The sequence below is a fragment of the Diaphorina citri genome, unplaced genomic scaffold (genome assembly GCF_000475195.1).
Source record: "Diaphorina citri unplaced genomic scaffold, Diaci psyllid genome assembly version 1.1 scaffold76, whole genome shotgun sequence".
In the NCBI taxonomy this organism is placed as follows: domain Eukaryota; kingdom Metazoa; phylum Arthropoda; class Insecta; order Hemiptera; family Psyllidae; genus Diaphorina; species Diaphorina citri.
The window spans coordinates 180748-205369 of NW_007377513.1; the positions used below are offsets into that span (position 1 = coordinate 180748).

At 35.1% G+C, this 24622-nt stretch overlaps 2 protein-coding genes and 1 long non-coding RNA gene across 4 annotated transcripts in view; 2 read left to right on the plus strand and 1 right to left on the minus strand.

Annotated features, from left to right (window-relative positions):
* Window positions 1–21957, plus strand: part of LOC103521679 (RNA-binding protein 24-like) — a 113407-nt gene extending 91450 nt beyond the window's left edge. Inside the window, exon 5 of the mRNA XM_026832303.1 lies at window positions 21687–21957. Coding sequence (XP_026688104.1) covers window positions 21687–21957 — 271 coding nt within the window. The remainder of the gene's footprint in view (window positions 1–21686) is intronic.
* On the minus strand, window positions 1555–23772 carry LOC103521605 (myosin-13-like). Of its 2 annotated transcripts, none has more exons than XM_008486715.2 (6): window positions 23739–23772; window positions 9800–10371; window positions 8318–9713; window positions 8043–8159; window positions 2611–3104; window positions 1555–2465 (listed from the first exon to the last, which is right to left on the minus strand). In XM_008486715.2, exons 2-6 carry the CDS (start codon window positions 10345–10347, stop codon window positions 1619–1621), a joined length of 3402 nt encoding a protein of 1133 aa, XP_008484937.2. In that variant the 5' UTR covers window positions 10348–10371; window positions 23739–23772; the 3' UTR covers window positions 1555–1618. The 2 variants fall into 2 exon arrangements, with proteins under 2 accessions (XP_008484937.2, XP_026688100.1); XM_026832299.1 differs by having other exon boundaries at window positions 8318–9669; window positions 9756–10371.
* LOC113472534 lies at window positions 22149–22949 on the plus strand. Its single transcript, XR_003394803.1, has 2 exons — window positions 22149–22345; window positions 22427–22949. It is a non-coding gene; the product is annotated as an uncharacterized LOC113472534 (long non-coding RNA).
* Window positions 23773–24622: the final 850 nt, after the last annotated feature.

The following is a 24622-nucleotide window of genomic DNA, read 5'->3' on the forward strand; positions in this document are numbered from 1 at the left end:
AAAAGTCCTTCTTTTTCCTGGAAAATATTTTTGATTTCCGGAATATGCTTTGTTTCATCTCAAGTATGATCGATCCCTTATACCTATAATGTGCAATAACCTCCCACTGAAGGAGTTAAGAGATATTTTTAAAACATTCTAAATGAATCAGTATGAATCAGAAATTCTTTTGAAGAAGAAGAAGAGATTATATATTTTTTTAAAACACATAAACAATCTGCCAGCCTCTGGCTGGTTGCCAAATAAAAAGCACAGAATACTATTATTATTATTATTATTATATAGGTAGGTACCTACATCCTACATAGGAGGGTAGGTACCTACATAGGTAGGTAGATAGGTACCTACCTATCTACCTACTCAATCTACTCATACCTACCTATGTAGGTAGTGTTTACATAAAGTGGAACTTTGAGCAGGGATGTTTGGTATGTGGAGATCATATTATTCATATTATTCTTCTCGATCGAAATAAATGTGCCAGCCTACTTAGCTTAGTTGGTAGTGCGTCTGCCTTGTAAGCGCTAGGCCGCGGGTTCGATTCCCGCCCAGGGCGGATTTTATCCTGATGGGATAATGTTCGTTCTCGGAACGGCTGGCTTTCTCCTATCCTGTCTTCCTTCTCTCTTCGAATTCGGGACGATAAGACCATAGCAGTTACAGTTCACTCTGTCAAACCCCTTAAAAAAAATGTACATGTACGAAAAAGTAACTACTTGAATAAGTGCATGATAAAAAAAAATGGAATGAAAATATCTAAATTTGAAAATAGGTATAAGTACCTAAGCTGATATTGAAAAATAGTGATAACAAAATGCGTAGATAGGTACCTATTCGATCTATTTGAGCCCCTAACCCAAATCCTTATGGTGTTAAGCTCACAGCGCGTCGTACGATATTGGTAGATGACGTCATCACGGGAGTACAGTGTTGTCGCTATGTATGATTTCGGCGGGTTTGAGACTCTCATGTTCCGAGAGCTGTATCTCACGATCTAGTGAACGCATTTTCTTCGTTTTAATCTCAATATTTTTTTTATTTTAGCCAGACAAGGGGGGACTGGTCTGTAGCACTGGTCAGTGCTAATTTGTGATGTGATGTCTGAACAAGCACCCAGCATTTTTATTTTTATTTATTATTTTTTTTTTCTCAAATTCCGGGGTTTGGGAAGCGAAATTTGTCACACTCAAATTTCACTGCTCTGCTGGTTATTGATCGACTTGAAAAAATTGTGTTCGATAGTCAAATTTCTCTGGTGGTAGATTTTTTAAAATATGTATTTTCTACTCGTACCTATAGAACAGATAGCTAATTGGCATTTATATTGTTCAAAATTATCGTTGTTGAGCATTTTTTTTTCTTTTTTTTTAATAAAATTGGTTTACTTATATAAAGCGGACTACTTCAATTTTTATCATCTTTTTAATTAGACCGTTTCTAATGTTATTAATTAATAGTAATTTAATAAATCAAGGAAACTTAATCTCTCCTATGGGAGAAGAGAACATGAATACCTACATAAGTATTTGTAAAGGTAGAAGATAGTGAACTAACTTATGATCTTGTGTAGGTATCCGAATAATAATTGTAAATTACATGAAGGCAATAATTCTCAAAATCATCCGAATAGATTGTAATCGATAATGTTTGCGGAGCCAACAGGAGAAATATCACGGACTGAAAATTGAACATTGCTCAAAGACTCGCCATGATCTCTGATATGTGTTGTTTTTGTAGTTGAAGGAGTTGGTTGAATGTCAAGAGTGTTATGAGTCGACTTTCTCATTAACAGTTCATTGGAGGTCGTGGAAATGGAATTCATTTGATGAAAGCTATCTACATAGCTGCTTGGTGTGTCTAGCATGGGAAAGTATTCATCAGTGTCAATACTTCTCATAATATCTAGGAGATGTGTATCTTGGACAGGTAATGCACCTTCACTGGTGCGGACTAACAAGTTTCTTAGTGCTATCATTTTCTGAATGTTCTTCTCTAGATGGACAGGGTACTTGTATTTGATCAGTTCTTTGCTTAGAGCTTTGTTCTTATTTTTCAGTTTAAAAATGTTTTTACGGAATTCATTAACTTTATTCGTAAGCTCTTGAAATTCTCTTTGACTATGATCCAGCCTTTGTTTTAAATGTTCTATTGTTTCCTCTAGTGACGTCCTCTTCATTTCAGCTATAGCCATTTGAGATGCAGTTTTCTCCGCTTTTGATTCAAGGTGTTTGCTATGATGCTCTATTTTAATCTCGATCATCTTTACACTCTTCATGAAATTTTCCACTAGTTGTGCGTGATAATTGTTTTTCATTTCTATATCGTTGTACATTTTCATTATGTCACTTATCTGTCCATCCTTTTTCTTTTCTTCTAACAAATCATCAAGCCTTGTTTTATTTGAGCTTGAACTCTTTTTCCAATTGAATATTTGCATTGACAAGTTTTCATTTTCTTTTTCCAACCTGCAAAACAAATTTGTTTTGAATCATCATGAAAAGCTGTATTCTTTATTGTTATTATTAAATTATTTTTTCTAGGTATATCCTGATTCAAATTTCATTTTAAAACCATTTATCACTCAATAAAATCCATTGTTCTTTTACTTACCAAATTAGTTTTTCCATCAATTTCTCATTACACTCATCATTTGTCTTGATAAGTTCCTTACAATACTGACTTAAGCTTTGATTTTCATCAGCTATAAAATTCAAAGCTCCACAAACAGAGTTGGCTATCTCCTGATTCTTTAGTTCTAGCTCTCTTTCGGTATCTATCAAAGTTTCATTCACGTTTGTTGTCTTCATACCACGATTTTCCGAATAGGCTTCCCTAATTTTGCTTTGAACAAAGTTATAATAATTCTTCAGCTCCTCCTTTACTTTTTCTGTTGCATTGTTCACGTAGCTTTCAGGATCTGCGAGACGTTCTTTCAATTGTATTTTCTCTACTGCATTCACTTTTGATATGATATTGACTGTGTCGTCATTCAGGAAACATAGGTTGATCATGTTCTTCGATGGAGTATTTTTGGGGTTTGAGATCAGATCGTTTTTCAGTTTATAGACCTTCTGTATACTTTTCTCGTACTCGTTTATTTTTCCCATAATCTCACTGACATAGCTCCTGTGGTTTATATCCAGGACCTTTGTAATTGAAGTAGCATACTTTGCACGTTTTCGACGCCTGGGTAAATGCTTCACTGTCAGAAGTTTAATGAATAAAAGATCTATTCTATACAGACCCAAACCTTCTCTCTACATATATTATTGAGGAAAATTATAAAAACACCTGTAATTAAGAATGCGTTCAAATAATTAAAACTTAAATAATGTACCTGTTACAACACATGCCTACCGGTATATTAATTTTATATATATATACTAAATACTATAGAGAAACTTGTCATCCGAGATAAACGGTTCTCTTTATCTCCTTCCATTGTTGTTCTCTCCTCTATCATATTTACCTAAACCCTTCTAATATTTGCCCCAGCTTGTTCTAATTTTTTATACGGCTCTTATTAAATGTCATTCTGTTAAGCCGAAGAATTTTTTAATTAATTTGAAAGGATTTTCCGATGTTGTCTTTTTTTTCTTCTCAGTACCTTAGTCTTTAAAAATATGGTCTTAGTTTTGAACTCCCAGATTAGTAAGAGCTCTAGGCGTTAATCCCAAAATTTCCTTAGATCCAATTTATGTGATCAATTTTTCAAATTGGTTGTACCTGACTGCCTCTTCAAGTAAGTATTACTTACCTCTATCCTCTATCGTGGTTAGAAGACGTCACATTGAAAATATCGCATAACACACATATGTAGATAAATACATTAAATTTAATTCTGAACAAATATCTATAAAATTTACCGATTTCAAAGGTAGAAGGTACTAGATACCTGATGTGGATTTCAATCAGACTTGAGCATTCAATGTGAGGACGGTTTTACTGGGAAATTTTGTAAAAGTGAAAAATTTGTGTGGCTCCTCGGTAAGAAGATGGTTTCAGATCGGGAATCGAGAATTTCGATTGACTGGTTCTATTGGGCCAGCCTAGTTAGCTTGCCTTGTAAGCGCTAGGTCGCGGGTTCGATTCCCACGCGGTGCGGACTTTATCCTAAACAAATAAGGTTTGTTCGCGGAATGGCTGGCTTTCTCCTATCCTGTCCTTCTCTATTCGATTTCGGGACGATATGACCTCTGTAGTTACAGTTCCCTCTATCAAACCTCTTCAAAAAATTGTTCCATTTGTACAGCAGTAGAGGCAAGTTTACTGCTTAAGAGCTAGCAGAGAAAGAGAAATTAAGTAGGAGAGAGGGAGAAATAAGGAGAGAAAGGGAAAAATTGTGTAATTATTTTTAGTGACAAAAAAATCTCATTATTGCTGTTTAGTATGGATTCGGCCATTACGCTGGCACCGAGTCAGAAATTCAATATATGAAAGACTAAACACTAAGAACAGAAGAGGAGGAGGTGGTGAGGAAAATACGTATTAATGTGAAACAGTTGAATGATCAGTCATTTCAGTAAATGAAAAAGAAAAAAATCCGGACAGTCCGGACACATTGTAGAGACATTAAATTGAGAGAATAGCCTGTAGGATACGATAACCAAAACATGACCAGTCGGTAGCTACTGTTTTGCTACTACGACTGTACCAATGAAATCACGATAAAACTTGCTGAAAGTGAAAAAGTTATTAGAAAAATAAAAAAAGAGAAAACCAGGAGTTACCTACAATACGTAGTTATATTAAAGAAAAGGAAATCGGTATGGCGTAATACACACAAAGAGATTACACTTCGGTTTTCCAAAGGAAATGGGAGGAGAACAAAATACGTTGCGGTGAAATAAGGATATGACAAACTGAGACTGGAAAAGTCAGGGAATTTCTCAAAAAAATTGACAAAAATCCAAAAAGTCAGGGAATTTTTCAAAGTCTAAAAAAAAAAAAATCGGTCCATAAAAAAGTATGCAACCTTGATCATTTTTTGCTAACAAAATTTCATTCTTAGTCATAGAGTGTCCTCACACAGCTTCATCGTTTGATTAGGTATGGATTAAATTTTATGTAGTTACATAGGTAGGATAACTCTGTAAAACTATAGCTAAGTATCCTACATTCGACAATCAAAAGTTAATTGAATAGGGGAATGTATTTCAATAATTTGTTTGTCTTTTAGCTTTTATTGTATTGTAGGTACGTGAACCTTCCGGCTCCTTACTTCCTATGTTTACATTAATTAATTATTTAGCTTTCATTTTACCTTTATCTTTGTTTGATAGGATTTTCACCATGTCAGGAATTTCCCTCGTCATCTTTGCTACTTTGGACTACTTGAGAGTAAGCAAAATGAACATCAATAATAACTGTTATGAAAATTGAGATTTTGTTTTCTTTTATTTATCGATCATTTTACCTTTATCTTTGTTTGATAGGATTTTCACCATGTTAGGAATTTCACTCGTCATCTTTGCTACTTTGGACTACTTGAGAGTAAGCAAAATGAACATCAATAATAACTGTTATGAAAATTGAGATTTTGTTTTCTTTCATTATATTTATTTTAAGGAAAAAATGAAGGAACACGAGGAAGGAAGGCGGTAATTAACATTTACCTGAAGAAAAAAAATCAACTTTCGTGTGGAAAGAAGGGCGAAAAACAAGACCACCACCCCCCAGCCCTCACTCCAAAGCAAAATAAATGACGAGAAATAAATCAAAGAAGTTGCAATTAACTTGTTTTTCTTTTTGAGAAGCGAGGGATGGGGGGTCCCTCTTTTTACTGGTCCAATTTTAATGGTATTAGGGATAAACTTGTCTCTTTTATCCTGGAAGGAAGTTCAATGCAAAGTTAGATGGTATCCTAAGGACCTAAAAGAAGTAGTTATTGGTTCTCTACTTATCAATACTTAACTCTTTTTTTGTTATTAAAATATTTATTATTATTTAGATTTTATTTTCGACAAGACAGATATTTGTACTGTATTTGAGGAAATTGGAAATTCTTCATGTAAATTCCTATCGTATCCGATCTGTGTTATTATTTTGGCGTATGAGAAAAATGATGGAATATGAATTGGTGATTCTCATGAAAAATATAACTGTCCAAATGTATTTTTTTCGTAAAGATCGTCAAAAATAATAAATAATACGAAAAGAATTTTTTTAAAAAAAGTATTTCTTCTCTAAGAAATTCGTCACCAAAGTATGCGCGGGAAAAATAATGAGATTCAAATTTAGAAATGTGCCCTACGCTTGGCAACATTGCGTGGGACGTAACCAACCATGAAAAAAGAAATTCTTCTGGCTCTTGCTGATGTGATCACATCGTTTTCTTTGGTTTTTGCGTTTTGTATCTGCTAATTTGACTGTTTTTCCGAGTATTCTGTGGTGGTGTAGTGGTCAAGGCGCTCGACTGGTTAACAGGAAGGCGTGGGTTCAATCCCAGCCGAGGTATGGAATTTTATCCTCAATATAATTTGAGAATTTGACCACAATAATAGTAGTAGCCTACTGCTGGAGTAAAGGGACTTATCAGTCCTATGCGAGCAGTAAAAATAAGCACTATTATTATCATATAGGTAGGTACCTACGTAGGTAGTGTTTACATATATACTATATAGAAACTTGTCATCCGAGATAAACGGTTCTCTTTATCTCCTTCCATTGTTGTTCTCTCCTCTATCATATTTACCTAAACCCTTCTAATATTTGCCCCAGCTTGTTCTAATTTTTTATACGGCTCTTATTAAATGTCATTCTGTTAAGCCGAAGAATTTTTTAATTAATTTGAAAGGATTTTCCGATGTTGTCTTTTTTTTTCTTCTCAGTATTAGAAGTATAATCAGGGGATGTACCTGTGCTATTAAATCTGTTGATGATGTCAAGCCAGCATGTTCTGACATTTAATAATTGCTTATTATTTTTGAAAAGTCCTTCTTTTTCCTGGAAAATATTTTTCATTTCCGGAATATGCTTTGTTTCATCTCAAGTATGATCGATCCCTTATACCTATAATGTGCAATAACCTCCCACTGAAGGAGTTAAGAGATATTTCTAAAACATTCTAAATGAATCAGTATGAATCAGAAATTCTTTTTAAAATAGTGGCCAACGGTAGCGACTTTACCATTTCCCGATGCGTGGTTGCTAATATTTTTCTACAGTAATACCTACGGTCTAAAGTTTTCATTTTAACCTGACCATCTACTCGTAAGTTCAATTTGATTCTAAAAGCTCTACAAAAGTTTTCTCAAAGTTAAACTAAATGCTAAAACATAAAATATGGCAAATACTCACCTTTTTCCCCTCGTTCGTTCTAAAAGCTCTACAAAAGTTTTCTCAAAGTTACACTAAATGCTAAAACATAAAATATGGCAAATACTCACCTTTTTCCCCTCGTTCCTTTCTACGACTTCTGTTTTTCCTGTTCTCCGGGAAAAAAAAAGTTTCCAACACGTGTAATAAAAAACTAATTAATTTATTTTCCCCTTTTTGATGCACGAACCCCACAACAAAAAGAAAGTATAAATTTTTATTAAATTTTTGTGGCCTAAAACGAGAGAAAAAAAAAAGAAAGAGAAAATGTAATTTTCAAAAAGTAGGTAGGTATCCCTACCTATTTTTAAATCTTTCAACGTTTTAGTTTAATCCGAGAAAGAGAAAATGTAATTTTCAAAAAGTAGGTAGGTATCCCTACCTATTTTTAAATCTTTCAACGTTTTAGTTTAATCCGAAAACATCATCCCTCCCAAAAGTCTTCGAACATTTGTTTTACTCTTAAAATTGCTTTCACTTTCCTAAAGCTTTAAATGCTTTTGCCTCTCTGAAAAGTAAAACCTTGATTTCTATTGAGACACATCAGTACGTGATTTTCACCCAAATTTGATTGTATTTCCTTCAAGGGCTATTTGTTTGACGTTTGAATTTTTATTTGGAAAGGTTAAGTTGTTGAGAATTTAATTTGTAATCTCTCAACGTCACCTCAATATCAAGAAATGCACGAATTTCCTTTTACAGCTTTTCATACACAACATATTGACCATAATCTCTTCCTTTAATGCTTTACATGTGTCAATTTGATTATTAAGATTGGTTTCTTCACATTCTCCTCTATCTGATACCTCAGTGATAATCATGTTAGTGACAATTGACATATTCTGAAACAATTAAATGTCTAGGATTAGTACCTAGGTAAATAGATTAATATTAAGATGAAATCTTCATCTACTATAGGTAGATGTTAAACCGCATTATTATTATTATTATTATTTTTTTTACACTTTTTAATCATCCCTTTACATCGTTAGGAACTTGCCTTATTTTCTTTTGATTTCTGATCCCTCAATTGAAGCCTTTTGGGAGTTGCACTTTTTGCTTTGAGAGTTTTGTGACTGTCATTGCTCTCAGGTTTGATGTGACTCGAATTATCTCTTTTTGAGATTTGTGATGCATTTTTATTTCCTTTTGAGTTGTCTTCATGTTTTGATTGAGATATCAAAGACGAATAACTCCTGTATCTAATATAACTGATTCCAGGATTTATTAATCGTGAAGATGTTTCCTTTGGTTTAATAAAATGCCTCTTGGGGTTTGCTATAAAACTACTTCTTTGGCTTCTGTCATAGCTCAGACCCGAATTAAAGATGGACAGCTTTGATTTGATATTATTCATCTTCGGTTGATTTTGTTTATCATTCCGTGGTACTGTTATTTTTGTTGAATTTCGAGTCAAATCTGGCCGCTTTCTAGAACTTGACAATTCACCTGTTTTTTCTGGTTTAACTCTGACTTGGTGTGTGAAAGACCTTTTGTATGGAAATACTGGTATTGATTTCTTTGAAATGAAAGATATTTTTCTGTTAACTGTCGAGCGATTTTCTTGTGATGATTGAGTGTTTCTTGAGCTTTTTGGAATGTTTTCGATTTTACCTTGAAGGCTAGTTGTATTTTCAGAACTGGAAGTTTCTTTAACTTGAACTCGTGCTTGGTCGTTGTCATTTAATGTTTCTTCAAGTTTAGTTTGGACTGGATGAATGACATTATCAAGTCTTGTTAAAATGGGTATTTTTGAAGTTTCCAAATTAAGCCTTTTTGAATAAATACTATCGTTGGATTTTGATTCCCTCGTAAATAAAACAGCAGTCTCTTCAAAATCACTATCTGTTTTATCTCGTATATCTGTTTTTGATGCTGCTTGCAAATTTATTTGTTTAACTATTTTCTCGACGGAATTCCCTATTTTTGAAGAATTATGTGGAGTCTCAAGTCCGCTATTTGTATACTCGCTACTACTTGGTATGCTTGGTATTGAACTCAATCTTGCTAAACTGACATCTGTTGACAATTTCTTTTCCAAGGATACACTGCTCAATTGTTTTTTCATGAGCTCTGTTAATGACTCCGAGTCAACACATAGTTTACTAGAACGATCTGTGATTGGTTCTGATTCTGCTTCATCGATTTCTGTTCTAAATTTGAATTCGAAAAAACTGTTGGATACTTTTGGTTGAACTGAAGATCCACCGAGATTACTTTTACTAGTACTTGGTATAATATTTGTTTTAAGGTCACTTTTACTAGTTGATAGGACAAGATTATCTTTCTTTTCCATCAGTTTACATTTCAAATTGAAAGGACTGTAGCATGAAGAATCTATGAAAAATATATCTTCCCCTGACTGAGTTTTCTTTATTTGCTGGGGATTTTGTGAGATTTCGTTCAATTGTAGCATGAAGAATCTATGAAAAATATATCTTCCCCTGACTGAGTTTTCTTTATTTGCTGGGGATTTTGTGAGATTTCGTTCAATTCTTTTTTGAGTTCTGAATTTGATTGAGCCAAAAGGATTGGAATATGTTCATTAGATGGTTTTCGTTCTAATGGCATTTCATTCACTACTGATTCGTAGGAGCTCGTTCTGTCATCTTGTTTACTCAAAAAGTTGATGTTTTCTCCTTTTTCTTTACGGGATATTTTCGTAGGATTTGCCATATTGTCACACTCACTTTGCTCTTTAGTTCTAGAGGTAGTGTCAGTCACTGTACTCAAACCTGTGTTTTCAAGAACTTTATCATCTTTCTCTGGATCAGTATTGATGTTTTTCAGTTTCTTTTTACTTTTACTTTGTCTTGATTCTCTTCGCGGAGTTTTCTTGTACTCAGTAACCTGGACTAAATTCAAAATGTTTTCAGTGGAATCTATTTTACGTAATTTTCTTAGAAAATCTGTAGTTTTGATACTTTCTATATTCAATGTTTTCTGTTCTTCCTTGTATGTTGTGTTCCCATTTAACGACTGATCTTCCTCACAAGTCTTGTAAAAATATTTGGAAAGTGATGATATCATGGTTTGAATGCCGCTTTCAATTTCCTTTAAGAAAGATGAAAAAATAAAGAATTAATATTTAAGAAATCAAGTGTAGTTTTTTTTCACCCAAAAAGGGTAAATTTTAGAAAAAAAAAACAATCTTAGTAAATAACCTATCTACATCTATTAATATTTCATATTTGCAGGGTTCAAGGTGCAAAATACAAAACTGTCCTTTACTTTGGATCGGTCAATGAGATCGAAATGTTTGCATTGCTTTCACCCAAAAAGGGTAAATTTTAGAAAAAAAAAAAAACAATCTTAGTAAATAACCTACCTACATCTATTAAAATTTCATATTTGCAGGGTTCAAGGTGCAAAATACAAAACTGTCCTTTACTTTGGATCGGTCAATGAGATCGAAATGTTTGCATTGCTTATCTCACTTTTGACTCATGTGGTTAAATTTCCAATATCTCTAGTATTCTCAGAATGAGTGAAAAAGTATAAAGTGAGATGACTGGCACCCATGTTAAATGACAAAAATAATCTACTTTGGTAGGTAACATAGGCATCTAAGTGCCTACATCAGGGTGTCTACCAGACTGGAAAACCGGGAATTGTCAGGGAATTCCACGGAGACTGGAAAAGTCAGGGAATTTCTCAAAAAATTGACAAAAATCCAAAAAGTCAGGGAATTTTTCAAAGTCTAAAAAAAAAAAAATCGGTCCATAAAAAAGTATGCAACCTTGAAGGGGCAACTCATATTTTCTCGAAAAAATTTCGCCTGTGGCGCTGTAATTTTGTGTTTTATAGAAATGTATTAGGGGAAATTTAAAAAAGCCTAAAAAATTGAAAAAGAATTTTTGGTCAGTAAAAAAAGTATGCAACCTTGAAGGGGCTACTTAAATTTTCTCGCAAAAATTTTGCCTGCGGCGCTGTAATTTTGTGTTCTATAGAAACGTATTGGGGGGGGATAAACAATACTCGTATGTACTTGTAATGAATTTGATGGCACATTCGTTCTCTTTTGACAAAATTTTTGATGGCAAATTCGAGGGAATCAGGCTGTGGATATATGTAACTTTCGAAATTTTTTGATATTGGCTTGTTACAAGCGCATATTTCGTGAACCATCATTCCTAGAACCCTTACATGTACACCGATTGATTTCTCGTGAAAAGTTACATAGGAAAGACTCCTTGGTCATCTTAAATACTCTAATGGAAACTCTTGTTGAAAAAAAAAAAAATCATGTTGACATAGTTGAGAGATACTCACAGAGGGAGAAAGGGAGGCAGATAAACCTTCGTCTGAAACAGAACAGAGAGACTGAGCTCTGAACGGGGTCTGAAGAAACCTCCCGGCCCGGGGCCTTTGCACGGCACCCCAGAACCTCCCCTTGCACCGCACCTGACGACGGCCCCCCTACCTTCGCACAAAAAACCATTAGGGTTCAGGGAGAAGTGTAGGGGTTGAGGGGAGGATTCGCGGTATCCGCGGTTTGTTCGCGGTATCCGCGGTTTGTTCGCGGTATCCGCGGTTTGTTCGCGGTATCCGCGGTTTGTTCGCGGTATCCGCGGTTTGTTCGCGGTATCCGCGGTTTGTTCGCGGTATCCGCGGTTTGTTCGCGGTATCCGCGGTTTGTTCGCGGTATCCGCGGTTTGTTCGCGGTATCCGCGGTTTGTTCGCGGTATCCGCGGTTTGTTCGCGGTATCCGCGGTTTGTTCGCGGTATCCGCGGTTTGTTCGCGGTATCCGCGGTTTGTTCGCGGTATCCGCGGTTTGTTCGCGGTATCCGCGGTTTGTTCGCGGTATTCGCGTTTTGTGCGCAGTATCCGCGGTTTGTTCGCGATATTCGCAGTTATGGGTTCGATCTGAAGCAAACGCAGATTTTTTTCAGCTCTTTTTTTTACCGCAAATAATTGATAAAACCATAACTTTCGCCTGCGGTTTCGTGTTAACCTTCATCCCCCAGGATGTGTGAATGTGTAGACCGAAAAAATACAAAAAAAAAAAAATGCGGCGCAGTTATTCCATGTGCAAATGGAGGACTTAAGCCCTTACCCTAGTGGGATGAAAAAAGATTGGAGACCTAATGTTGAACAGGCTTGGGAACATTACTTGAAGAAAAATAAAATCTGTTGTGACGCAGGGGAATAGGGTGGAAAATCTTGAAATAGTAGACTGGAAATTTGGAAAAAATGGACTGGAAAACCGAGAAAAGTCAGGGAATTTTATTTTTCCATTTTGGTAGACACCCTGCTACATATGTATATTCTAATGAGAAGTAGAATTTATTTTACTCCTAGACTTGTCGATGTTTGTGCCAACTACTTAGGTACATAATGTTAAATACCTACATAGGTAATGTCCTATGTATAGGTCCTATAATACGTAGTTATATTAAAGGAAAGGAAATCGGTATGGCGGAATACACACAAAGAGATTACACTTCGGTTTTCCAAAGGAAATGGAAGGAGAACAAAATACGTTGCGGTGAAATAAGGATATGACAAACATGGATGAAGAAAAAAAAGCTCAAAGTAATTTCTGTAGCTCTCTTCCCTGACATCAATTTCTGTGTGCGCCACGACAAACTAAGTAGAAAACATCAATTTCCTCTCAAAAGACAAATATGAAAGTTTCGTATCAAATAAAAGGATTACACAGGGAAAAATTTCAGGAAACAGAAAGAGAAAATGTAGGGAAGGTAGTCAAATGGGGAAGAAAATTGAACTAATGTTGCGGCGTATCTTGACACAGCAGAAAACACAGGCGTGGGTATTGATATCTACAGTTGTAGTGTTCAGAAACAGATAGGGTAGTGGTGTTGTCAAATAGGAAATGTAATGTCGGAGTCGAAATGTGTGAAATGCCAAAAGATAACATTTAAAATTGTCTTCTAATTAGCAGAGAATGCAGAGATTCGATACCAGATTAACACACCAAAAACCCGTAATTGAACCTGATTAATTTAGCTTACAAGTACAACAAGAATATGGAATACTTCAACCTAAAATTCTTCTCAAAATGGGGACTCTAATGAAAGAATCAACCTGAGAAAACATGGCCATACCCATTAAATTGTCCTGAAAGCAAAACCTGGGGAAAAAGCGCAGAATAGATAAAAACAAAACAAATTTATGTTCAGTCAACTGTTACTATTCAAACGAGTCAGACAGAGACAGGAGTAATGCATTGTTATTCAACTTCACTAACACTAATAAATCACTCATTTCATGTTTTAAACTTTAAAACTATGAAACGAAAATCCAAACATTTTTGTTTCCCAACACAACTTTCGAGTGTTTATCTCATTTCAAAAAATATCTTTTTGTTTGTGTCAGTTAAGTTTATAGATTAGGTATATGTTTCGAGAAATTTATTGCTCTCCAATATTGTTTTGAAAAGTTATTATCCGCTACTACTGAAATCTTGAAATCGTCTTTGACATAGATCCCTTATAACACCTCTTATCGGATGGAGATAACTAGTTGGTAGCTATTTCAATGCTTAAAGAACTATAATCTTTTTAAACGTAAATGTAATAAAATGAGAATTTTTAAAAATTACAGGGAATTTGATTTATTTTATTATTATTATTTAGATTTCATTTGTCATTTCGATTTTTAGTTAGAAAAGTAAAAGGTATCCACACTCTAGTTTCTTACACTTGAAGAAAAACTACTGAATCTAGCATTCTTTCTATGTTGTAGCATTGACAAAGAAGCATTTCACTCTTCTGTTGCCTTAAAAAGTTTAAAAAGGTACAATTATTACAATTCATTTCGCCCCCTCCCTTAATTCGAACATGTTTCTTTTACATAGGTAACAATACCTGCATAATATTCATTAATTTAAAATTAAAACATGCATACAATTTTATTTTTTCTTGTATAAAGTAAAAAAAAAAAAAAAAAAAATCTAGTCTCCAGTTTACTGCTTAAGAGCTAGCAGAGAAAGAGAAATTAAGTAGGAGAGAGGGAGGAATAAGGAGAGAAAGGGAAAAATTGTGTAATTATTTTTAGTGACAAAAAAATCTCATTATTGCTGTTTAGTATGGATTCGGCCATTACGCTGGCACCGAGTCAGAAATTCAATATATGAAAGACTAAACACTAAGAACAGAAGAGGAGGAGGTGGTGAGGAAAATACGTATTAATGTGAAACAGTTGAATGATCAGTCATTTCAGTAAATGAAAAAGAAAAAAATCCGGACAGTCCGGACACATTGTAGAGACATTAAATTGAGAGAATAGCCTGTAGGATACGATAACCAAAACATGACCAGTCGGTAGCTACTGTTTTGCTACTACGACTGTACCAATGAAATCACGATAAAACTTGCTGAAAGTGAAAAAGTTATTAGAAAAATAAAAAAAGAGAAAACCAGGAGTTACCTACAATACGTAGTTATATTAAAGAAAAGGAAATCGGTATGGCGTAATACACACAAAGAGATTACACTTCGGTTTTCCAAAGGAAATGGGAGGAGAACAAAATACGTTGCGGTGAAATAAGGATATGACAAACATGGATGAAGAAAAAAAAGCTCAAAGTAATTTCTGTAGCTCTCTTCCCTGACATCAATTTCTGTGTGCGCCACGACAAACTAAGTAGAAAACATCAATTTCCTCTCAAAAGACAAATATGAAAGTTTCGTATCAAATAAAAGGATTACACAGGGAAAAATTTCAGGAAACAGAAAGAGAAAATGTAGGGAAGGTAGCTAAATGGGGAAGAAAATTGAACTAATGTTGCGGCGTATCTTGACACAGCAGAAAACACAGGCGTGGGTATTGATATCTACAGTTGTAGTGTTCAGAAACAGATAGGGTAGTGGTGTTGTCAAATAGGAAATGTAATGTCGGAGTCGAAATGTGTGAAATGCCAAAAGATAACATTTAAAATTGTCTTCTAATTAGCAGAGAATGCAGAGATTCGATACCAGATTAACACACCAAAAACCCGTAATTGAACCTGATTAATTTAGCTTACAAGTACAACAAGAATATGGAATACTTCAACCTAAAATTCTTCTCAAAATGGGGACTCTAATGAAAGAATCAACCTGAGAAAACATGGCCATACCCATTAAATTGTCCTGAAAGCAAAACCTGGGGAAAAAGCGCAGAATAGATAAAAACAAAACAAATTGCTATGCATCTGAGCTGTCATATTGTGTGTCTGCATGACTTATGACAGCCATTAGGATGAAGCCTAACATGAGCCTTAGCTAGGAGACGCCTGACAGAACGGAAGAGGGAGGAAATGTAACAAGATTTGTATCTGCTACTGATAGAGGTGTGAGAAGAATTTAAAACAGCTTCTCAATTTGCGAGGCTGAGTGGACCCTGAAACAGCAGGCCTTTGGAAGTCCGTTCCTGATATGCAAAAATAGATACCTACATATTGTAGATAGTTTACAAGCTACAAGTGAAATAACTACATACATATTAGGATATTGCAACAAACTACCCTTAGTAAAGTTACAAGATTTTTCATATACATCGGAGGAAGGGCACTAAGTACTAATATTCAACTCATGTATTGTATTTGGTTTTGTTGCAGGCGCTGCTAGCTATGTTCCTTACACATACGCCACTCTACCTCAGACAGGTCTTCAAACCTCTGCCGCCACAACAGCCGCTGCTGCGTTCACAGGTCTAAGTCCTTATCAACAAGCCGCAGCTGCACAAGCCGCTAGTCTTCAGGACGCCCGTCTGCAGTGACGTTGACTTCTCGTCAGATATAGGTTGATTCACTCTCATCTAGACTAAGGAGCTCGACAACACAAAACAATCATGTGCCTTGCCAGGAATTTAAACAAAACTGCACAACAATTTTTCTTCCTTCCTTTCTATTTCCTCTCTTAAGAGGAACATAGATGAAAATTTTATAAGAAACGAGTTTTTTCGGAAGCCGATTTTTTTTATGAAATCGTGGGACGAAAGATAACTGAAGATTATACAAGTAGACTTTACTACACTTAATCTTTGTTAATATAATGTTAATAAATTAAGAATATACATAGATTACATAAGTACCTACCAAACAAGAATATTCTTATTTATGATAAATGCTGAAGAAATTAATAAAATAATATCTACCTCCATGTGACGACCAACATGTAAGAGTTAAGGCAGTTCTTTCAAACAAAAATAAATAAAATACCTACATATAGTTTTCAGTTTAAAATATTGGTAAACAATACCTACAGGATAGCGGAAAAGACGTATGGGTGGAATTTGGATTGTACGGGAATGTACATAATGTGAGAAAATTTGCTCCAAATCCAAATCAGAAATACATATAGTTTTCAGTTTAAAATATTGGTAAACAATACAGGATAGCGGAAAAGACGTATGGGTGGAATTTGGATTGTACGGGAATGTACATATGTGAGAAAATTTGCTTCAAATCCAAATCATTATTCTTGGCTCTGACGAAACGGCCGTTTTGTCAGATACTTCTTTGTAGACTTTAACCAAACGTCTTTCCAGCAAAGGTTCAACGCCTAACAAAGTACACAGATTGGAAGGGCTTACTTGGGCCAAATCTTTACACCGAAAATTACATACGTCACTTCTTATCCCCTATAACCCAATGTTTGGCACTTAACTGATGTCAAAATACGAACACATCTATGTACGTTATACAAATTCCCTATAACGAACACAGTTCGGTGTACATAATTCATACCTATGTACCGCTATGTATGTTTTTCGTTTCTAACATGGCTTTTCTTTGTCTAACGGAGCTACGCCACGTACATAGAAACATTACATAGGTGGAAATAATTTATGCCGCTCTCCGTTCATGTCTCATTTATCATAGGAGAACTATTCCCCAGTGTGACATGCTCTTGAGGGCATAACACACTGCTTTTGCCACCATTTTGACATATTTTCCTAGACGACAGTCTATAAACTGAATCTCATGACGAAACAAATCTCTCCTTACATAATAGCCTGTATTCCAGATGCTAAGCTAGGACATTACCTCTGTTTCTGGAACATATTCTACTGATCTAGTTCTCATGTGTATTAATTATGATTTCCTAATGTCTAATTATTATGTTGAAATTAAATCTATAATATTATGACGTTTTTCCGTTTTTTTTATACCTATAGCTTTCATTGTTTTCAGCTGATCATTTACCCTTCTAATATCTTCCTACGCAGGCTGTAACAATCAACTAATTGATTTTATTCATATACCTAATTTATTGATATAATCTAGGTACATAATAATATACCACAATATTGTACTGTAGGTTTTGAAAAAATTGAATGGAACATCACACTACGTTTTCAAAATAATATCATGAGTCGGATGTGAGGAAGTACCTTAGGCGTGAGAGGTCTCAGTTCGACGTATAGGTCCCTACATTAATTTTAAATTTATGATAAATGGGCTCATACCTATATATTTATTATATTATTTACCATGTATAATGTGTATGTATGTAGGTAGCTACCTACTTGGGTAGGCTTATCTTTACTTACTAACATTTATTTTTATAGAAGAAAAATAGATTAAATAAAAAATAGATTAACATTAAATTTAGGAGGTGATTTTAATAAGTGTCTCCATGTCCCATAGAAAGGCCATAATGAATCTTTGTTTGTCTTTCTTGTCAACATCAGCAAATAAATCTTTTTACTATGTACATTGTACATACCTACTTCTCAAATGTTATTAAAATTACAAGGTCAAATAACAAATTAATTAATTTTTCAAAATTAACCCTGTACAACCCAACTTTATATTTTGTTTAGTATAATTGCTCTATGGCTCCATTAGGGTGACCGTAAAAAAACGATGTCGGAATTTTATGGAGCCGCTCCATACAGTGTCCTGTTCCAGATGTTTCCTAAAGTATTTATGTATGTAGATATCTAGGTAATGACGAAATGTGGCGTTCAGATGAAATCGCGTTACCTAATAATTTCCAGCCCTTTGGGTACCTGTTTTTTTTTTTTTTTTTTTTTTTTTTTTTTTTTTTTTTTTTTTTTTTTAGTGAATCCGATTCGGACAAAAGTACAAACCTCCAATCACGTATGCGATTAAGGGTTGAACGTATTCAAGTCGCATTACGTACAATAAATTTGGAAGTGGTGGCCTGTTATCAAATTCTCCGCCATAGGCACTATTTGTACTAATTATATCGTGTAGGATTGCGCAAAATGTCCACTGTCCACCCAGCACATTTTTTTGACGGCCCCACTTCAGTCCTAAAGTCCAGACACAATATCTTTAGGGCTTTGTTTAGATTTGATTGTTTGAAATAGGTTAACCGTCACTGTATGTATAACTACATACTAAGGTCTTTAATGATGGGGGTTTCAATTGTTCATAAATTAAGAGGAAGATAGATGAAAATTTTATAAGAAACGAGTTTTTTCGGAAGCCGATTTTTTTTTTTTTTTTTTTATGAAATCGTGGGACGAAAGATAACTGAAGATGATAAGAAGTAGACTTTACTACACTTAATCTTTGTTAAATATAATGTTAATAAATTAAGAATATACATAGATTACATAGGGTACCTACCAAACAAGAATATATTCTTATCTATATAAATAAAATTGTAGATTTGTCCTGTACATTGGCTATAGAATCGTGAAATTGTTTTTAGTTATTCTTACTCCTTTATGCATCCACGATTCCAAAAATCACATTAGAAAAATTTCTGTCTGTCTGTCTCTGTCTTTCTGTCTGTCTGTCTGTCTGTCTGTCTGTCTGTATGTGTGTATGTCTGTCTGTTTACGCCTAAATAGACCTTTGGTTGTCTCTCTTTTCACGAGAAAACGGGTTCGACCGATTTTGATGAAAATTTTTTTTGTGGTGTTAAAACAGTACTCCGGGTTGACATAGGCTACTTGAAATTTTCACATTCCATCCTGATTCAAAATGGCGGCGCGTTCAAACGCGGTGAAGAAAATGGCCTAATAATCCGTTTTTGTCCTCTTTTCACGAGAAAGACGGCTCAACCGATATTTGATGAAATTTTTTTTGTTGTTAGGAAGAGTACTCGGGGTGACATAGGCTACTTAAAATTATCACATTTCATCCTGGATTCAAAAATGGCTCAGGCGGTTCAAAGTTATGCCTATTATGCATGCTCTGTGAGACATGTCAGGGGAGCGCGTAGCGCGACCAGTGTGTCTGTGTAATGTGTGTAGTGGATGTGGTGTGTGTCGTGTGGTGGATGTGTGTGATGGGTGTGTGTGTGTGATGGTGTGTGTGTGATGGATGTGTGTGTGGTGGGTGTGGTGTGGTGGTTGGTGTTGTGTGTGTGTGTGTGTGATGGGTGTGTGTATGTGGGTGTGATGTGTATGTGTGTGTGTGTGTGTGTGTGTGTGTGTGCTCGTGTGTTGTGGTGTGTGCTGTGTGTGTGTGGATGTGTGTGAAGGGTGTTGGTGGTGTGTGTGGTGGGATGTGTGTGGTGGTGTGTGTGTGTGCGTGCGAGTGGGTGTGGTGTGTGTGTTGTGTGCTGTGTGGTTGATTTGGTGTGTGGTGGATGTCGGTGTTGGTGGTGGGTGTGGTGTGATGGGATGTGTGTGATGGGTGTGGTGTGTGTGGGGGGTGTATTTGTGTGTGTGTGGTGGTCCCGTACAAAGGACGGGTCAACCACTAGTTTATGATAAATGCTGAAGAAATTAATAAAATAATATCTACCTCCATGTGACGACCAACATGTAAGAGTTAAGGCAGTTCTTTCAAACAAAAATAAATAAAATACCTACATATAGTTTTCAGTTTAAAATATTGGTAAACAATACAGGATAGCGGAAAAGACGTATGGGTGGAATTTGGATTGTACGGGAATGTACATAATGTGAGAAAATTTGCTCCAAATCCAAATCATTATTCTTGGCTCTGACGAAACGGCCGTTTTGTCAGATACTTCTTTGTAGACTTTAACCAAACGTCTTTCCAGCAAAGGTTCAACGCCTAACAAAGTACACAGATTGGAAGGGCTTACTTGGGCCAAATCTTTACACCGAAAATTACATACGTCACTTCTTATCCCCTATAACCCAATGTTTGGCACTTAACTGATGTCAAAATACGAACACATCTATGTACGTTATACAAATTCCCTATAACGAACACAGTTCGGTGTACATGTACAATTCATACCTATGTACCGCTATGTATGTTTTTCGTTTCTAAAATGGCTTTTCTTTGTCTAACGGAGCTACGCCACGTACATAGAAACATTACATAGGTGGAAATAATTTATGCCGCTCTCCGTTCATGTCTCATTTATCATAGGAGAACTATTCCCCAGTGTGACATGTGAGGGCATAACACACTGCTTTCGCCACCATTTGCCACCATTTTTTACAAAAAAATGGGACATATTTTCCTAAGCGACAGTCTATAAACTGAATCTCATGACGAAACTGAATCTCTCCTTACATAATAGCCTGTATTCCAGATGCTAAGCTAGGGCATTACCTCTGTTTCTGGAACATATTCTACTGATCTAGTTCTCGTGTGTATTTATTATGATTTCCTAATGTCTAATTATTATGTTATGTTTGAAATTAAATCTATAATATTGACGTTTTTCCGTTTTTTTATACCTATAGCTTTCATTGTTTTAAGCTGATCATTTACCCTTCTAATATCTTCCTACGCAGGCTGTAACAATCAACTAATTAATTTTATTCATATACCTAATTTATTTCATATACCTAATTTGTACTGTAGGTTTTGAAAAATTTGAATGGAACATCACACTACGTTTTCAAAATAATATCATGAGTCGGATGTGAGGAAGTACCTTAGGCGTGAGAGGTCTCAGTTCGACTTTTGTGGAATTTTTCGTCCCTTCCCCGATCTCTCCCGTCAAGATGTCCTATTTTAAAACTCATTTGAAACTTTTTTATAGCGAAAATTTACTAAGTAGGGATATTAAATTTACTTTTCAAGTTTTACTTATGAAAGAGAAGACGTAATGAGCCGTAGAGTTGTGATAACTCTCCTTCTTATGGAATTTTTCGTCCCTTCCCCGATCTCTCCCGTCAAGATGTCCTATTTTAAAACTCATTTGAAACTTTTTTTATAGCGAAAATCTACTAAGTAGGGATATTAAATTTACTTTTCAAGTTTTACTTATGAAAGAGAAGACGTAATGAGCCGTAGAGTTGTGATAACTCTCCTTTTATAACGTAATCTTTCCGTTGTATGATATTCTACGACCGACCCCGACAGTTTAAAAACTATCTCAGTTGAAAAAAAAAAACTAGCTACCTATAGCTGCTGTTATGTACATGGTTAAAGCGTCTAATTGGACAGAAAATAAAACTCCCTTCGTTCGACCAATAAATTACAAATCTCTCCGCCTCTTTTATGTTTCAGCCTGCAGCCGAGCTACGTGTACCAGTCCCCGTATCTGAGTGCCGCAGCTACCACACATGCAGCTGCGGCCGGTAGCCCCGCCGGCCTTGTGTCTCTGCCACCTAGCCATCTATCCCTCGCCGCGGCAGCCTCGCAATTCTACGAGTATCAAAATGCCGCGGCAGCAGCCGCTGCAGCTGCGGCGGCTGTGAGGCAATATCAGGGCCAGTATGCGAACGGGTTCGAGTCCTATCCGTACTCTAGTCCTGCCTCAGCTGCGGCCGGTGAGTAGCACATCACTTTCTATCACCCTTCTACTATGACCAGTGTTATTATAGGGTTAGGTTAAAGACAAAAAATAGTTTTCTTTTTCATTGTCGTGGCTTCTGAATAATTACCACTTTCTATACCTTTGTATAGCCTCCTCGAAATTTTCGCTAAAAGTTTTCGACGTCTCATTTGGAGAAATTGATTGAAATTAACTTTATGTCACGTAGTATGTGACCTTCTTTCAACGTGTCTTCTCTAAAGTATGCTCTTATCTTGTTGAATTCTGTGAGTTTTCTTTTTTCTACTCCTTTTTTTGTTGTTGGAAATATTGTCTCCAAATGATATCCTTTATAATATTGTATTTTTCTCTTGGAAATAACAAACAAAAGCTAGTTCTGTAGAAAAAAAAAGTTTAAATAAAAGGATCTGCAATTTGTTTGTAATTTTATAACTTCATTGCAAGTGAAAGATATGAAATGAAATTAGAACAGTTTAAATAAAAGGATCTGCAATTTGTTTGTAATTTTATAACTTCATTGCAAGTGAAAGATATGAAATGAAATTAGAACCACATATAATATTTTATTTTTTATCCGTCGTTAGAGAAAAAAAGTTTTATGGCTGCTTAAAAGATGAAATGTCATGTAACATGAAAATGTAAATTAATAATTGTCCATTTGTCCAATGAAGTTCTAAGATTACACGTTATAATGATTCCTGACTGAGAAATGACATTCATAAAATGATAATGTTCAGACTTTTCAGCTTCATTTAATATTCTGTTATAGCGAGAAAAGGCATGAGCTTTTACTAAATGTAAATATAAATCCACCCCGGCCATACAACAAGAATAACAATTAAACAAAATGTTTGTTGAGTTATGTTATAAGACTTATGGAGAGCCCATGAAGAATGTTTAATTATACAAAGAAATAAGGGATTCTGTGCCATTTTTACAGCGAGATCTCCCTGGTTTTCTCAATAAATATTCTTGTCACTCTCATATCGATCCACTGTTCACGAATTTCCAAAGTTCTATAAAAAGTTTCAACTGTTATTAAAAAAAAAAGTTATAAAATAAACACATAAAATAATGAGTTCTTTTTATGCAAATGAAGTAATAAAAACAATAAAGAGAGTGGAGTTTGGAAAAATTATACATAGAGTGTTCCATTGAATTTTATTTTGTCTCTTCAACTTCGATTTAATTCAGGGCTTTGTTTAGATTTGATTGCTTGAAATAGGTTAACCGTCACTGTATGTATAACTACATACTAAGGTCTTTAATGATGGGGGTTTCAATTGTTCATAAATTAAGAGGAAAGTAGTTACAGTTCCCTCTATCAAACCTCTTCAAAAAATTGTTCCATTTGTACAGCAGTAGAAGCAAGTTTACTGCTTAAGAGCTAGCAGAGAAAGAGAAATTAAGTAGGAGAGAGGGAGGAATAAGGAGAGAAAGGGAAAAATTGTGTAATTATTTTTAGTGACAAAAAATCTCATTATTGCTGTTTAGTATAGATTCTGCCATTACGCTGGCACCGAGTCAGAATTTCAATGTATGAAAAACTAAAACACTAAGAACAGAAGAGGAGGAGGTGGTGAGGAAAATACGTATTAATGTGAAACAGTTGAATGATCAGCAGTAATTTCAGTAAATGAAAAAAAAATCCGGACAGTCCGGACACATTGTAGAGACATTAAATTGAGAGAATAGCCTGTAGGATACGATAACCAAAACATGACCAGTCGTCAATTTTTCAAATTGGTTGTACCTGACTGCCTCTTCAAGTAAGTATTACTTACCTCTATCCTCTATCGTGGTTAGAAGACGTCACATGTTTCCTCTCCGAAATTACTGAAAAACAATAGTGAACTCAATTGGAAAACAGCGTAACCAGAGTCTTCAAGAGTTGTCAAATTCTGTTATGGGGTGATTCTGACGGTGAGGATTTTCAACACATCGCTGAATTGAAAATTTCCGAAGATTTTTTACAACAAAAATGTTCTATCCGTAACGGCTGATGTTTTCACCAAAGATCTGGCGACACAGGGTTCTGTCCATATACTTCCTCCATGTTCCTGTAGTGTTGGGGACTCCTCCGTTTCCAAAGCTATCCTCCTCGTTACGAAGCATTGACTCCTATGTCACGAGTTAGGTTAAAGACAAAAAGAAGCTTTGACAATTTGATCAGTGACCAGTGTTATTATAGGGTTAGGTTAAAGACAAAAAATAGTTTTCTTTTTCATTGTAGTGGCTTCTGAATAATTACCACTTTCTATACCTTTGTATAGCCTCCTCGAAATTTTCGCTAAAAGTTTTCGACGTCTCATTTGGAGAAATTGATTGAAATTAACTTTCTAATTTTAATAAAAATTAGATGATGATAAAAAGAGCTTTCCCAAACGAGCGATTTTACAAGAATGCCATATTACTTTCAATTACTTTTATTATTTGCGTGACAAAAATGTGATACCTATATCGTTACCTATTGCTAAATGGAAATTTGGTGAAAAAAAAAACTAAGCGAATTAAAGCCCTTTTGGGGGGAAAAATTGAAGCCAAATAATGAGTGTTTCAGAATTGTCTGTCTTTGTAGATTTTTCATTTGTCTTGAAGCTTTCAGGTTGTAAAAATACTGAAGAAGAAGAAGAAGAAGAAGAAGAAGAAGAAGAAGAAGACGAAAAAA

Coding starts and splice junctions, on each gene's coding strand:
- LOC103521605 (XM_008486715.2), bottom strand. CDS start 10,347: ATGATATCATCACTTTCCAAATATTTTTACAAGACTTGTGAGGAAGAT. Junction 9,714..9,799: donor AAAAAAGAATTGAACGAAAT/CTCACAAAATCC, acceptor ATTGAACGAAAT/CTCACAAAATCCCCAGCAAA. Junction 8,160..8,317: donor AGAAATCAAAAGAAAATAAG/GCAAGTTCCTAA, acceptor TAATTGTTTCAG/AATATGTCAATTGTCACTAA.